Source organism: Oncorhynchus mykiss, chromosome 9, assembly GCF_013265735.2.
Source record: "Oncorhynchus mykiss isolate Arlee chromosome 9, USDA_OmykA_1.1, whole genome shotgun sequence".
NCBI lineage: Eukaryota > Metazoa > Chordata > Actinopteri > Salmoniformes > Salmonidae > Oncorhynchus > Oncorhynchus mykiss.
In genome coordinates, this window is record NC_048573.1 from 311331 (window position 1) to 328808 (window position 17478).

Here is a 17478-nt window from a genome sequence, read left to right on the forward strand (position 1 = left end):
GGATTGGCTGTCTACTACTAATGACAGGGCTGTATCTACATGTTGGATTGGCTGTCTTCTACTAATGACAGGGCTGTATCTACATGTTGGATTGGCTGTCTTCTACTAATGACAGGGCTGTATCTACATGTTGGATTGGCTGTCTACTACTAATGACAGGGCTGTATCTACATGGATTGGCTGTCTGCTACTAATGACAGGGCTGTATCTACATGGATTGGCTGTCTACTACTAATGACAGGGCTGTATCTACATGGATTGGCTGTCTACTACTAATGACAGGGCTGTATCTACATGGATTGGCTGTCTACTACTAATGACAGGGCTGTATCTACATGTTGGATTGGCTGTCTACTACTAATGACAGGGCTGTATCTACATGGATTGGCTGTCTACTACTAATGACAGGGCTGTATCTACATGTTGGATTGGCTGTCTACTACTAATGACAGGGCTGTATCTACATGGAGTGGCTGTCTACTACTAATGACAGGGCTGTATCTACATGGATTGGCTGTCTACTACTAATGACAGGGCTGTATCTACATGGATTGGCTGTCTACTACTAATGACAGGGCTGTATCTACATGGATTGGCTGTCTACTACTAATGACAGGGCTGTATCTACATGGATTGGCTGTCTGCTACTAATGACAGGGCTGTATCTACATGGATTGGCTGTCTACTACTAATGACAGGGCTGTATCTACATGGATTGGCTGTCTGCTACTAATGACAGGGCTGTATCTACATGGAGAGGCTGTCTACTACTAATGACAGGGCTGTATCTACATGGATTGGCTGTCTACTACTAATGACAGGGCTGTATCTACATGTTGGATTGGCTGTCTACTACTAATGACAGGGCTGCATCTACATGGATTGGCTGTCTACTACTAATGACAGGGCTGTATCTACATGTTGGATTGGCTGTCTACTACTAATGACAGGGCTGTATCTACATGGATTGGCTGTCTACTACTAATGACAGGGCTGTATCTACATGTTGGATTGGCTGTCTACTACTAATGACAGGGCTGTATCTACATGGATTGGCTGTCTTCTACTAATGACAGGGCTGTATCTACATGTTGGATTGGCTGTCTACTACTAATGACAGGGCTGTATCTACATGTTGGATTGGCTGTCTACTACTAATGACAGGGCTGTATCTACATGGATTGGCTGTCTACTACTAATGACAGGGCTGTATCTACATGGATTGGCTGTCTACTACTAATGACAGGGCTGTATCTACATGGATTGGCTGTCTGCTACTAATGACAGGGCTGTATCTACATGGATTGGCTGTCTGCTACTAATGACAGGGCTGTATCTACATGGATTGGCTGTCTACTACTAATGACAGGGCTGTATCTACATGTTGGATTGGCTGTCTACTACTAATGACAGGGCTGTATCTACATGTTGGATTGGCTGTCTACTACTAATGACAGGGCTGTATCTACATGGATTGGCTGTCTACTACTAATGACAGGGCTGTATCTACATGGATTGGCTGTCTTCTACTAATGACAGGGCTGTATCTACATGGATTGGCTGTCTACTACTAATGACAGGGCTGTATCTACATGGATTGGCTGTCTGCTACTAATGACAGGGCTGTATCTACATGGAGTGGCTGTCTACTACTAATGAGAGGGCTGTATCTACATGGAGTGGCTGTCTACTACTAATGACAGGGCTGTATCTACATGGATTGGCTGTCTACTACTAATGACAGGGCTGTATCTACATGTTGGATTGGCTGTCTACTACTAATGACAGGGCTGTATCTACATGGATTGGCTGTCTTCTACTAATGACAGGGCTGTATCTACATGGATTGGCTGTCTGCTACTAATGACAGGGCTGTATCTACATGGATTGGCTGTCTGCTACTAATGACAGGGCTGTATCTACATGGATTGGCTGTCTACTACTAATGACAGGGCTGTATCTACATGTTGGATTGGCTGTCTACTACTAATGACAGGGCTGTATCTACATGTTGGATTGGCTGTCTACTACTAATGACAGGGCTGTATCTACATGTTGGATTGGCTGTCTACTACTAATGACAGGGCTGTATCTACATGGATTGGCTGTCTTCTACTAATGACAGGGCTGTATCTACATGGATTGGCTGTCTTCTACTAATGACAGGGCTGTATCTACATGGATTGGCTGTCTGCTACTAATGACAGGGCTGTATCTACATGGATTGGCTGTCTGCTACTAATGACAGGGCTGTATCTACATGTTGGATTGGCTGTCTACTACTAATGACAGGGCTGTATCTACATGGATTGGCTGTCTACTACTAATGACAGGGCTGTATCTACATGGATTGGCTGTCTACTACTAATGACAGGGCTGTATCTACATGGATTGGCTGTCTTCTACTAATGACAGGGCTGTATCTACATGGATTGGCTGTCTTCTACTAATGACAGGGCTGTATCTACATGGATTGGCTGTCTACTACTAATGACAGGGCTGTATCTACATGGATTGGCTGTCTACTACTAATGACAGGGCTGTATCTACATGTTGGATTGGCTGTCTACTACTAATGACAGGGCTGTATCTACATGGATTGGCTGTCTGCTACTAATGACAGGGCTGTATCTACATGGATTGGCTGTCTGCTACTAATGACAGGGCTGTATCTACATGGATTGGCTGTCTACTACTAATGACAGGGCTGTATCTACATGGATTGGCTGTCTACTACTAATGACAGGGCTGTATCTACATGTTGGATTGGCTGTCTACTACTAATGACAGGGCTGTATCTACATGGATTGGCTGTCTGCTACTAATGACAGGGCTGTATCTACATGTTGGATTGGCTGTCTACTACTAATGACAGGGCTGTATCTACATGGATTGGCTGTCTGCTACTAATGACAGGGCTGTATCTACATGGATTGGCTGTCTACTACTAATGACAGGGCTGTATCTACATGGAGTGGCTGTCTACTACTAATGACAGGGCTGTATCTACATGTTGGATTGGCTGTCTACTACTAATGACAGGGCTGTATCTACATGGATTGGCTGTCTGCTACTAATGACAGGGCTGTATCTACATGTTGGATTGGCTGTCTACTACTAATGACAGGGCTGTATCTACATGGATTGGCTGTCTACTACTAATGACAGGGCTGTATCTACATGGATTGGCTGTCTTCTACTAATGACAGGGCTGTATCTACATGGATTGGCTGTCTGCTACTAATGACAGGGCTGTATCTACATGGATTGGCTGTCTGCTACTAATGACAGGGCTGTATCTACATGTTGGATTGGCTGTCTACTACTAATGACAGGGCTGTATCTACATGGATTGGCTGTCTTCTACTAATGACAGGGCTGTATCTACATGGATTGGCTGTCTACTACTAATGACAGGGCTGTATCTACATGTTGGATTGGCTGTCTACTACTAATGACAGGGCTGTATCTACATGGATTGGCTGTCTACTACTAATGACAGGGCTGTATCTACATGGATTGGCTGTCTACTACTAATGACAGGGCTGTATCTACATGGATTGGCTGTCTACTACTAATGACAGGGCTGTATCTACATGGATTGGCTGTCTTCTACTAATGACAGGGCTGTATCTACATGGATTGGCTGTCTTCTACTAATGACAGGGCTGTATCTACATGTTGGATTGGCTGTCTACTACTAATGACAGGGCTGTATCTACATGGATTGGCTGTCTACTACTAATGACAGGGCTGTATCTACATGGAGTGGCTGTCTACTACTAATGACAGGGCTGTATCTACATGTTGGATTGGCTGTCTACTACTAATGACAGGGCTGTATCTACATGGAGTGGCTGTCTACTACTAATGAGAGGGCTGTATCTACATGGATTGGCTGTCTACTACTAATGACAGGGCTGTATCTACATGGATTGGCTGTCTGCTACTAATGACAGGGCTGTATCTACATGGATTGGCTGTCTACTACTAATGACAGGGCTGTATCTACATGTTGGATTGGCTGTCTACTACTAATGACAGGGCTGTATCTACATGGATTGGCTGTCTGCTACTAATGACAGGGCTGTATCTACATGGATTGGCTGTCTGCTACTAATGACAGGGCTGTATCTACATGGATTGGCTGTCTACTACTAATGACAGGGCTGTATCTACATGTTGGATTGGCTGTCTACTACTAATGACAGGGCTGTATCTACATGGATTGGCTGTCTACTACTAATGACAGGGCTGTATCTACATGGATTGGCTGTCTACTACTAATGACAGGGCTGTATCTACATGTTGGATTGGCTGTCTTCTACTAATGACAGGGCTGTATCTACATGTTGGATTGGCTGTCTTCTACTAATGACAGGGCTGTATCTACATGTTGGATTGGCTGTCTACTACTAATGACAGGGCTGTATCTACATGGATTGGCTGTCTGCTACTAATGACAGGGCTGTATCTACATGGATTGGCTGTCTACTACTAATGACAGGGCTGTATCTACATGGATTGGCTGTCTACTACTAATGACAGGGCTGTATCTACATGGATTGGCTGTCTACTACTAATGACAGGGCTGTATCTACATGGATTGGCTGTCTACTACTAATGACAGGGCTGTATCTACATGTTGGATTGGCTGTCTACTACTAATGACAGGGCTGTATCTACATGGATTGGCTGTCTACTACTAATGACAGGGCTGTATCTACATGTTGGATTGGCTGTCTACTACTAATGACAGGGCTGTATCTACATGGAGTGGCTGTCTACTACTAATGACAGGGCTGTATCTACATGGATTGGCTGTCTACTACTAATGACAGGGCTGTATCTACATGGATTGGCTGTCTACTACTAATGACAGGGCTGTATCTACATGGATTGGCTGTCTACTACTAATGACAGGGCTGTATCTACATGGATTGGCTGTCTACTACTAATGACAGGGCTGTATCTACATGGATTGGCTGTCTGCTACTAATGACAGGGCTGTATCTACATGGATTGGCTGTCTACTACTAATGACAGGGCTGTATCTACATGGATTGGCTGTCTGCTACTAATGACAGGGCTGTATCTACATGGAGAGGCTGTCTACTACTAATGACAGGGCTGTATCTACATGGAGAGGCTGTCTACTACTAATGACAGGGCTGTATCTACATGGATTGGCTGTCTACTACTAATGACAGGGCTGTATCTACATGTTGGATTGGCTGTCTACTACTAATGACAGGGCTGCATCTACATGGATTGGCTGTCTACTACTAATGACAGGGCTGTATCTACATGTTGGATTGGCTGTCTACTACTAATGACAGGGCTGTATCTACATGGATTGGCTGTCTACTACTAATGACAGGGCTGTATCTACATGTTGGATTGGCTGTCTACTACTAATGACAGGGCTGTATCTACATGGATTGGCTGTCTTCTACTAATGACAGGGCTGTATCTACATGTTGGATTGGCTGTCTACTACTAATGACAGGGCTGTATCTACATGTTGGATTGGCTGTCTACTACTAATGACAGGGCTGTATCTACATGGATTGGCTGTCTACTACTAATGACAGGGCTGTATCTACATGGATTGGCTGTCTACTACTAATGACAGGGCTGTATCTACATGGATTGGCTGTCTGCTACTAATGACAGGGCTGTATCTACATGGATTGGCTGTCTGCTACTAATGACAGGGCTGTATCTACATGGATTGGCTGTCTACTACTAATGACAGGGCTGTATCTACATGTTGGATTGGCTGTCTACTACTAATGACAGGGCTGTATCTACATGTTGGATTGGCTGTCTACTACTAATGACAGGGCTGTATCTACATGGATTGGCTGTCTACTACTAATGACAGGGCTGTATCTACATGGATTGGCTGTCTTCTACTAATGACAGGGCTGTATCTACATGGATTGGCTGTCTACTACTAATGACAGGGCTGTATCTACATGGATTGGCTGTCTGCTACTAATGACAGGGCTGTATCTACATGGAGTGGCTGTCTACTACTAATGAGAGGGCTGTATCTACATGGAGTGGCTGTCTACTACTAATGACAGGGCTGTATCTACATGGATTGGCTGTCTACTACTAATGACAGGGCTGTATCTACATGTTGGATTGGCTGTCTACTACTAATGACAGGGCTGTATCTACATGGATTGGCTGTCTTCTACTAATGACAGGGCTGTATCTACATGGATTGGCTGTCTGCTACTAATGACAGGGCTGTATCTACATGGATTGGCTGTCTGCTACTAATGACAGGGCTGTATCTACATGGATTGGCTGTCTACTACTAATGACAGGGCTGTATCTACATGTTGGATTGGCTGTCTACTACTAATGACAGGGCTGTATCTACATGTTGGATTGGCTGTCTACTACTAATGACAGGGCTGTATCTACATGTTGGATTGGCTGTCTACTACTAATGACAGGGCTGTATCTACATGGATTGGCTGTCTTCTACTAATGACAGGGCTGTATCTACATGGATTGGCTGTCTGCTACTAATGACAGGGCTGTATCTACATGGATTGGCTGTCTGCTACTAATGACAGGGCTGTATCTACATGGATTGGCTGTCTGCTACTAATGACAGGGCTGTATCTACATGGATTGGCTGTCTGCTACTAATGACAGGGCTGTATCTACATGGATTGGCTGTCTACTACTAATGACAGGGCTGTATCTACATGTTGGATTGGCTGTCTACTACTAATGACAGGGCTGTATCTACATGGATTGGCTGTCTGCTACTAATGACAGGGCTGTATCTACATGGATTGGCTGTCTGCTACTAATGACAGGGCTGTATCTACATGGATTGGCTGTCTGCTACTAATGACAGGGCTGTATCTACATGGATTGGCTGTCTGCTACTAATGACAGGGCTGTATCTAGACCTGCATGTTAAAGATAGAATGAATAACAAACACAATGTCTTATACTATTCCAATCTATCTGATAGAAATGTATTGTGTAGATCAAATATGACTTTCTAAACCTTCTGTAAATGTCCATTCTCCTGAGTGTCAAGTCAAACCAATTAACCAATGATATTTGGTACAGAGAAGTATAAATAAATTGTACGACTCTTTAAAACGTGCCATTCATTTTATGATACCGGAAAATACTGCAGAGTAATTCAAAGCCATTTGCACACAGCAAGTTGGATGCTTAGTAAAAACAACTTTGTCCATCTGAGGGTAAGTGTTCAAACACACACTAGACCATCTTTAAAGGGATAGATCACTCAGAATGCAAACTAACAGGATGTTCCACGTACCCTTGCTGTTATTCTTTCAAGAAGGCAGTTTTGGGATACTTTGTTTCATTAGATACTTAATAGCCATGTGTTGCTACTGTTCCCGAGTAATACACTTTAACATTAACTTCATTGGGATAGGGGGCAGCATTTTCACTTTTGGATGAAAAGCGTGCCCAGAGTAAACTGCCTGCTACTCAGTCCCAGATGCTAATATATGCATATTATAAGTAGTATTGGATAGAAAACACTGAAGTTTCTAAAACTGTTTGAATTATGTCTGTGAGTATAACAGGACTCATATGGCAGGCAAAAACCTGAGAAAGAATCCAACCAGGAAGTGGGAAATCTGATGTTGGTCGTTTTTCAACTCAGCCCCAATTGAAGCCCCAATTGAAGATATAGCGGGATATTGGTCATCTTGCACTTCCCAAGGCTTCCACTAGATATCAACAGTCTTTAGAAAGTTGTTTCAGGTTTCTACTGTGAAGGAGGGACTGAATGAGAGAGGAATTTATTCATTTATTGGGATTCCTGGGAGTGCATTCTGATGAAGATCATCAAAGGTAAGTGAATATTTATAATGCTATTTCTGACTAATGTTGACTCCACAACATGGCGGATATTTCTTTGGCTGGTTTGGGCTCTGCGCGCCGTACTCAGATTATTGCATGGTGTGCTTTTTCCGTAAAGTTTATTTGAAATCTGACACAGCGGTTGCATTAAGGAGAAGTTTATCTAAAGTTCCATGTATAATAGTTGTATCTATTATCAATGTTTATTATGAGTATTTCTGGGAATTGATGTGGCTCTCTGCAAAATCACTGCATGTTTTAGAACTACTGAACATAACATGCCAATGTAAAATGAGATTTTTGGATATAAATATCGAACTTTATCGAACAAAACATACATGTATTGTGTAACATGAAGTCCTATGAGTGTCACCTGATGAAGATCATCAAAGGTTAGTGATTCATTTTATCTCTATTTGTGCTTTTTGTGACTCCTCTCTTTGGCTGGAAAAATGGGTGTGTTTTTCTGTGACTTGGTGGTGACCTAACAATCTTTTTGGAGCTTTCGCTGTAAACGCTTTTTTAAATCAGACACTGTGGCTGGATTAACGAGAATGTTATTTAAAATGGTGCTTAATACTTGTATGTTTGACAAATTTGATTTATGAGATTCCTGTTTGAATTTGACACCCTGCAATTTCACTGGCTGTTGGCGAGGGGTTCCGCTAGCAGAACTAGCGGAACCCCGTTCCCAGACAGGTTAACCTGTTCCTGAGTAATCCACTTTAACCTGTTCCTGAGTAATCCACTTTAACCTGTTCCTGAGTAATCCACTTTAACATTAACCTGTTCCTGAGTAATCCACTTTAACATTAACCTGTTCCCGAGTAATCCACTTTAACATTAACCTGTTCCCGAGTAATCCACTTTAACATTAACCTGTTCCTGAGTAATCCACTTTAACCTTAACCTGTTCCTGAGTAATCCACTTTAACATTAACCTGTTCCTGAGTAATCCACTTTAACATTAACCTGTTCCTGAGTAATCCACTTTAACATTAACCTGTTCCTGAGTAATCCACTTTAACATTAACCTGTTCCTGAGTAATCCACTTTAACATTAACCTGTTCCTGAGTAATCCACTTTAACATTAACCTGTTCCTGAGTAATCCACTTTAACATTAACCTGTTCCTGAGTAATCCACTTTAACATTAACCTGTTCCCGAGTAATCCACTTTAACATTAACCTGTTCCTGAGTAATCCACTTTAACCTTAACCTGTTCCTGAGTAATCCACTTTAACATTAACCTGTTCCTGAGTAATCCACTTTAACATTAACCTGTTCCTGAGTAATCCACTTTAACATTAACCTGTTCCTGAGTAATCCACTTTAACATTAACCTGTTCCTGAGTAATCCACTTTAACATGAACCTGTTCCTGAGTAATCCACTTTAACATGAACCTGTTCCTGAGTAATATACTTTTATTAGTATGCTGTTACATAATACTTTGGTAATTGCATCTTAATTGCATAGCAATGAGCTGAGAGTTGTGTAACTAGTGTACAAGAGGAATAGTGACTTCCTTATTCCACTAATGTAATAACTACATTATTATGCCATGAAGACATTTCAAAGTCCTATGTATCAACTATGTTGCTATGGTAATAGTGAAGTGACGAGACATGTAAAGGAAAGAGTTGTCATGTAAAGCTGTTCTTAATGGGTTGTTTACTCAGTGTATATTTAGACTAATTCAACTGTTTTAGTTTTTTCATCAAATATTTGGCAGCCATCAAATAAATATATATTTGTTTTGAAATAACTTGCATACCTTCAAAACACTTTCAAATATGATTCGTTTCTCTGAGACCTGTATTCGATATCAATAGAAACGAGTTGCCTTTAAGTGTAAACTCTATTAGATTACTTGAGTATTTGAAAATGTGGTATTTACAAATAAACACCAAACTACAACAATTCCCAGTCCAGGCCTGGTGTGTACCTGGTAATCCATTCCCTTGCTGTTGAGTGCTACGTTGATGGTGAAGGTGGAGGAGTCGTGATGCGGACGGAGAGACGGCTGTTCATCTGGACGATACCGGACTACAAAATTCATCACCGCCTGGGCCTGTGGGGGGGGGGGGGGGGGGGGTGTTATTCATACAAGAACCTGTACATACATGACAGTCTCGAAGGAAGCTGTTTAAATGTATTTGTGATATTTCAAAATGTTGGTAACCTGTTCGCCCTTGTCATGAACATTCTGGTGAAGTCAGCTGCGGTGGAATGCAGAGGCCCGCTGACCCAGTCTGGTGTGCGACAACCTCCTATCAGAGCCTTCATGGACAACCTGACTGTGACAACATCCGTCCCAGGGAGTAGGTGGACTCTGAAGGGGTTGGAGAAGCTTGCAACCTGGGCACGGATGAGCTTCAAGCCAGCGAAGTCTAAAGCTGAAGATGGGGAAGACTGTGGACAAGTTCCGCTTCGCCATTTGAGACACACAGATCCCATCCGTCGCAGAGAAACAGCTGAAGAGTCTGTTTGACAGCAGCCGAGGGATACAGCATTCATCAAGACAATCAACCAAGAGCTGGTGGTGTGGTCGGCTGCAGTGGACAAGGCAAGTTCAAGGTCTGGATGACACCAACACTCCCACTGATTCTCTGGATCCTTGTCTACGAGGCCCTGATCTCTACAGTCCAGAGACAACAGCTACCTCAGAAAATGGCTGGGAAAACCTCAAAGCAGCATCGCCCTGTTCTGTCAGAAGAACAAACTGAAGATACCCATCAGCTGCCTGAATGATGAATTCATGGTAAGCCGTAAAAAAAGAAAGTCTCCTAGGCCGGGATAGAGGGGAGGACAGGAAGCACGTGGAGCAGGCTGAGTCACGGTTACGGCACAGCGTGTTGGTGGGCATTACAACGCCACGCTACGACAAGGTCCAAGGGAAAGACCGACGGAAGCTGGTACAGGAGGAAGTGCCAGCAGCAGTCGAGGAGGAGCAAGCCGGCAGGATGGTCGGAATGAGGCAACAAGGAGCCTGGATAAGATGGGAGCAAGCGGTGGAGCGTAAGGTCATATGGACCGAGCTTTGGAAAGCCTCAGCGCATACATGTTCTACCAAGCCCATCTAACCTGTTCTGCTGGGGCAAGGTCGATTCACCATCATGCCCTCTGTGCCTGAAGAGAGGAACCCTTGAGCACAGCCCCAGGTGAGAGTCGCTACCGCTGGTGCCACGACCAGGTGACTAAAGCCATTGTGGAAACAGCAAATCAAAGCGGGCAATCGTCAGAGCCAGGGGACAGGGGCCAGGGGACAGGGGACAGGGGCCAGGGGACAGGGGCCAGGGGACAGGGGATAGCCAATACCACCTACCAGAACCTCCACAAGTCTTCTCACAACAGCTGAAGACTGGGAGCTGAAAGTCAACCTGGGAAAGTAGCACATTGAGGAGGCCACCGAAAGGAAGAGGGCGAAGTACGAGGAGCCACAGGAGATCAAGGTACGAGTCATTACTGACGATATGTCTCAGGGCATCGCATGACTTCCTTTTTTAAAGGAAAAACAAGTCCTCTTTACTGTTATGTGATTTGTGGATTCAGATAAAGTATTTAACATGTCTGTGATTGCGTACCTTGGGGAAGTAGCCTGGGTAGAGTTTCTCAGTAACAGGGCTGATGTATTCTTTTAGGAACTTGAGCCACTCCTTCTCAAAGCCAATCTGGTTCATATGAATATCTACAGTAGGGACGTTCTCATAGCCCCCTGCGAGACGCTCATCCTGGAAAACACACAGAAGAAAACAGTTGACCAAAGAGACATAGTAGTCACAGATGCTCTCTCTCCCTCTCATAGGTCCTCCTCCTCCGTACCGTATGTCTTCCTCCACTCCATTCTCCAAAGTCTTCCATGGTTTCCACCAGATCATCACACATCCTGTCTGTAAAGGATGGGAACCAGTACACATCAGGACACGGCTGCTCCACGATGGTCTGGTTGTCTTCAAAGATCTTAGAGTAGTTTTCATGGATATACTTCTCCTTCCAGTCCTAAAACACATATATAACATATATTACCATGGTTATACTTCTCCTTCCAGTCCTATAACATATATTACCATGGTGTGTGTGATGTGTGTGTGTGTGTGTGTGTGTGTGGGATGTTGTGTGTGTGTGATGTGTGATGTTGTGTGTGTGTGTGTGTGTGTGATGGTGTGTGTGTGTGTGTGTGTGTGTGTGTGTGTGTGATGGTGTGTGATGGTGTGTGTGTGTGTGTGTGTGATGGTGTGTGTGTGTGTGTGTGTGTGTGATGTGTGTGTGTGTGTGTGTGGGATGTTGTGTGTGTGTGTGTGTGTGTGTGTGTGTGTGATGGTGTGATGTTGTGTGTGTGTGTGTGTGTGTGTGTGATGTTGTGTGTGTGTGTGTGTGTGATGTTGTGTGTGTGTGTGTGTGTGTGTGTGTGTGATGTTGTGTGGGTGTGTGTGTGTGTGATGTTGTGTGGGTGTGTGTGTGATGTTGTGTGTGTGTGTGATGTTGTGTGTGTGATGTTGTGTGTGTGTGTGGGATGTTGTGTGTGTGTGTGTGTGTGTGTTCTCACCAGAGGGTTGTCAAAGATCTGCCACATGTCCGGGTGAAGTCTGCTGGTGTTGTAGTTGGAGGAGGAGACCAGACGACCAAACTCATCACGATTAGACACAAACATAAACACTCCCTGTAAGACAACATAGGAAATATAGACTTTCATATATATATATATATATAAAAGACTCCCAGCTCCTAGAGACCCAGTGAGACTCTCAGCTCCTAGAGACCCAGTGAGACTCTCAGCTCCTAGAGACCCAGTGAGACTCTCAGCTCTTAGAGACCCAGTGAGACTCTCAGCTCTTAGAGACCCAGTGAGACTCTCAGCTCCTAGAGACCCAGTGAGACTCTCAGCTCCTAGAGACCCAGTGAGACTCTCAGCTCTTAGAGACCCAGTGAGACTCTCAGCTCTTAGAGACCCAGTGAGACTCTCAGCTCCTAGAGACCCAGTGAGACTCTCAGCTCTTAGAGACCCAGTGAGACTCTCAGCTCTTAGAGACCCAGTGAGACTCTCAGCTCATAGAGACCCAGTGAGACTCTCAGCTCTTAGAGACCCAGTGAGACTCTCAGCTCCTAGAGACCCAGTGAGACTCTCAGCTCATAGAGACCCAGTGAGACTCTCAGCTCATAGAGACCCAGTGAGAATCTCAGCTCTTAGAGACCCAGTGAGACTCTCAGCTCTTAGAGACCCAGTGAGACTCCCAGCTCTTAGAGACCCAGTGAGACTCTCAGCTCCTAGAGACCCAGTGAGACTCTCAGCTCATAGAGACCCAGTGAGACTCTCAGCTCATAGAGACCCAGTGAGACTCTCAGCTCTTAGAGACCCAGTGAGAATCTCAGCTCTTAGAGACCCAGTGAGACTCTCAGCTCTTAGAGACCCAGTGAGACTCTCAGCTCTTAGAGACCCAGTGAGACTCTCAGCTCTTAGAGACCCAGTGAGACTCTCAGCTCCTAGAGACCCAGTGAGACTCTCAGCTCTTAGAGACCCAGTGAGACTCTCAGCTCTTAGAGACCCAGTGAGACTCTCAGCTCATAGAGACCCAGTGAGACTCTCAGCTCTTAGAGACCCAGTGAGACTCTCAGCTCCTAGAGACCCAGTGAGACTCTCAGCTCATAGAGACCCAGTGAGACTCTCAGCTCATAGAGACCCAGTGAGAATCTCAGCTCTTAGAGACCCAGTGAGACTCTCAGCTCTTAGAGACCCAGTGAGACTCCCAGCTCTTAGAGACCCAGTGAGACTCTCAGCTCCTAGAGACCCAGTGAGACTCTCAGCTCATAGAGACCCAGTGAGACTCTCAGCTCATAGATACCCAGTGAGACTCTCAGCTCTTAGAGACCCAGTGAGAATCTCAGCTCTTAGAGACCCAGTGAGACTCTCAGCTCTTAGAGACCCAGTGAGACTCTCAGCTCTTAGAGACCCAGTGAGACTCTCAGCTCTTAGAGACCCAGTGAGACTCTCAGCTCCTAGAGACCCAGTGAGACTCCCAGCTCTTAGAGACCCAGTGAGACTCCCAGCTCTTAGAGACCCAGTGAGACTCCCAGCTCTTAGAGACCCAGTGAGACTCCCAGCTCTTAGAGACCCAGTGAGACTCTCAGCTCCTAGAGACCCAGTGAGACTCTCAGCTCCTAGAGACCCAGTGAGAATCTCAGCTCTTAGAGACCCAGTGAGAATCTCAGCTCTTAGAGACCCAGTGAGACTCTCAGCTCTTAGAGACCCAGTGAGACTCTCAGCTCTTAGAGACCCAGTGAGACTCTCAGCTCTTAGAGACCCAGTGAGAATCTCAGCTCTTAGAGACCCAGTGAGAATCTCAGCTCTTAGAGACCCAGTGAGACTCTCAGCTCTTAGAGACCCAGTGAGACTCCCAGCTCTTAGAGACCCAGTGAGACTCCCAGCTCTTAGAGACCCAGTGAGACTCTCAGCTCCTAGAGACCCAGTGAGACTCTCAGCTCTTAGAGACCCAGTGAGACTCTCAGCTCTTAGAGACCCAGTGAGACTCTCAGCTCTTAGAGACCCAGTGAGACTCTCAGCTCTTAGAGACCCAGTGAGACTCTCAGCTCTTAGAGACCCAGTGAGACTCTCAGCTCTTAGAGACCCAGTGAGACTCTCAGCTCTTAGAGACCCAGTGAGACTCTCAGCTCTTAGAGACCCAGTGAGACTCTCAGCTCTTAGAGACCCAGTGAGAATCTCAGCTCCTAGAGACCCAGTGAGACTCTCAGCTCTTAGAGACCCAGTGAGACTCTCAGCTCTTAGAGACCCAGTGAGACTCTCAGCTCTTAGAGACCCAGTGAGACTCTCAGCTCTTAGAGACCCAGTGAGACTCTCAGCTCTTAGAGACCCAGTGAGACTCCCAGCTCTTAGAGACCCAGTGAGACTCCCAGCTCTTAGAGACCCAGTGAGACTCTCAGCTCCTAGAGACCCAGTGAGACTCTCAGCTCCTAGAGACCCAGTGAGACTCCCAGCTCTTAGAGACCCAGTGAGACTCCCAGCTCTTAGAGACCCAGTGAGACTCTCAGCTCCTAGAGACCCAGTGAGACTCTCAGCTCTTAGAGACCCAGTGAGACTCTCAGCTCTTAGAGACCCAGTGAGACTCCCAGCTCTTAGAGACCCAGTGAGACTCTCAGCTCCTAGAGACCCAGTGAGACTCTCAGCTCCTAGAGACCCAGTGAGACTCTCAGCTCCTAGAGACCCAGTGAGACTCTCAGCTCCTAGAGACCCAGTGAGACTCTCAGCTCCTAGAGACCCAGTGAGACTCTCAGCTCTTAGAGACCCAGTGAGAATCTCAGCTCCTAGAGACCCAGTGAGACTCTCAGCTCCTAGAGACCCAGTGAGACTCTCAGCTCCTAGAGACCCAGTGAGACTCTCATCTCTTAGAGACCCAGTGAGACTCTCAGCTCTTAGAGACCCAGTGAGACTCTCAGCTCTTAGAGACCCAGTGAGACTCAAGAGTAGAAGTGTAGCTGCTGCCTATTCATTTTTATTCATTGGAAAAAATGTCAAAATACATAATTCCACAGGCCTGATCAACTTTATGCGAAGGAGATGTGTCAAACTGCATGAGGCAAATGGTGGTCACACCAGATACTGACTGGTTCTCTGATCCAAACCCCTAAGATACCCCTTTAAGGTATCTGTGACCAACAGATTAATATCTGTATTCCCAGTCATGTGAAATCCATAGATTAGGGACTTTATTTCACTGATTTCCGTATATGAACTGTAACTCATTAAAACCTTTGACATGAATGCGTTTATATTGTTGTTCAGTATGTACAGTACCAGTCAAAAGTTTGGCCACACCTACTCATTCCAGGGTTTTTCTTTATTTTTACTATTTTCTACATTGTAGAATAATAGTGAAGACATCAAAACGATGAAATAACACATATGGAATCATGTAGTAACCAAACAAAAGTGTTAAACAAATCAACATATATTTTATATTTAAGATTTTTCAAAAGTAGCCACACCTTTCCCTTGATGACAGCTTTGCACACTCTTGGCATTCTCTCAACCAGCTTCATGAGTTAGTCACCTGGAATGCATTTAATTTACCCATCTACCAGTATGTGACATTCTTTGCGAGACATTATATATTATATATATTTGTACCTTTATTTATCTAGGCAAGTCAGTTAAGAACCAATTCTATTTTCAATGACGGCCTAGGAACAGTGGGTTAGATTTTTACCTTGTCAGCTTGGGAATTCGATCTTGCAACCTTTCTGTTACTAAGTGTGCAAAGCTGTCATCAAGGCAAAGGGTGGCTACTTTGAAGAATCTAAAATCTACAATGATTTGTTCAACACTTTTTTGGTTACTACATGATTCCATATGTGTTATTTCAAAGCTTTAATGTTTTCACTTTTTTTTTTACAATGTTGAAAACAGTTAAAATAAAGAACTACCAGAACATGAGTGCCCAAACTTTTGACTGGTGCTGTATATATAAACAAATGGTATCTCCCAGCAGACACCATATCAGGGTCCATATCATAATATAGCATATATAACATTACATATATAATATATACCTGGTCTCGTACGGCCCTGCAGAACACCATATCCGGGTCCATCCCCTCCTGACTGTACAGACTGACCTGAGACAGTCTACCTCTCAAGACTGACCCCTTTATCATGTAGACCTGAGTTATATAGGGAACGTTCCATAGACCACTACAGAGATAGAGAACATATAGAATATATAGGGTTATATAGAGAACATATAGAATGTATAGGGTTATATAGAGAACATATAGAATATATAGGGTTATACAGAGAACATATAGAATATATAGGGTTATATAGAGAACATACATAATATATAGGGTTATACAGAGAACATATAGAATATATAGGGTTATATAGAGAACATACATAATATATAGGGTTATACAGAGAACATATAGAATATATAGGGTTATATAGAGAACATATAGAATGTATAGGGTTATATAGAGAACATATAGAATATATAGGGTTATACAGAGAACATATAGAATATATAGGGTTATATAGATAACATATAGAATATATAGGGTTATATAGAGAACATATAGAATATATAGATAACATATAGAATATATAGGGTTATATAGAGAACATATAGAATATATAGGGTTATATAGAGAACATATAGAATATATAGGGTTATATAGAGAACATACATAATATATAGGGTTATATAGATAACACACATAATATATAGGGTTATATAGAGAACATACATAATATATAGGGTTATATAGAGAACATATAGAATATATAGGGTTATATAGAGAACATATAGAATATATAGGGTTATATAGAGAACATACATAATATATAGGGTTATATAGAGAACATACATAATATATAGGGTTATATAGAGAACATATAGAATATATAGGGTTATATAGAGAACATATAGAATATATAGGGTTATATAGAGAACACACATAATATATAGGGTTATACAGAGAACATATAGAATATATAGGGTTATATAGAGAACATACATAATATATAGGGTTATACAGAGAACATATAGAATATATAGGGTTATATAGATAACATATAGAATATATAGG

The 17478-nt window shown here is 43.6% G+C and overlaps 1 protein-coding gene across 2 annotated transcripts in view; it reads right to left on the reverse strand.

The window, feature by feature from the left end:
* Positions 1-17478, reverse strand: part of plod3 (procollagen-lysine, 2-oxoglutarate 5-dioxygenase 3) — a 76930-nt gene that overhangs the window by 2318 nt on the left and 57134 nt on the right. For both annotated transcript variants that reach the window (XM_036986991.1, XM_036986990.1), the window contains exons 13-17: positions 16444-16585; positions 12428-12541; positions 11704-11880; positions 11466-11612; positions 9827-9952 (exon numbers count right to left, since the gene is read on the reverse strand). In XM_036986991.1, the coding sequence (XP_036842886.1) occupies positions 9827-9952; positions 11466-11612; positions 11704-11880; positions 12428-12541; positions 16444-16585 (706 nt within the window). The remainder of the gene's footprint in view (positions 1-9826; positions 9953-11465; positions 11613-11703; positions 11881-12427; positions 12542-16443; positions 16586-17478) is intronic.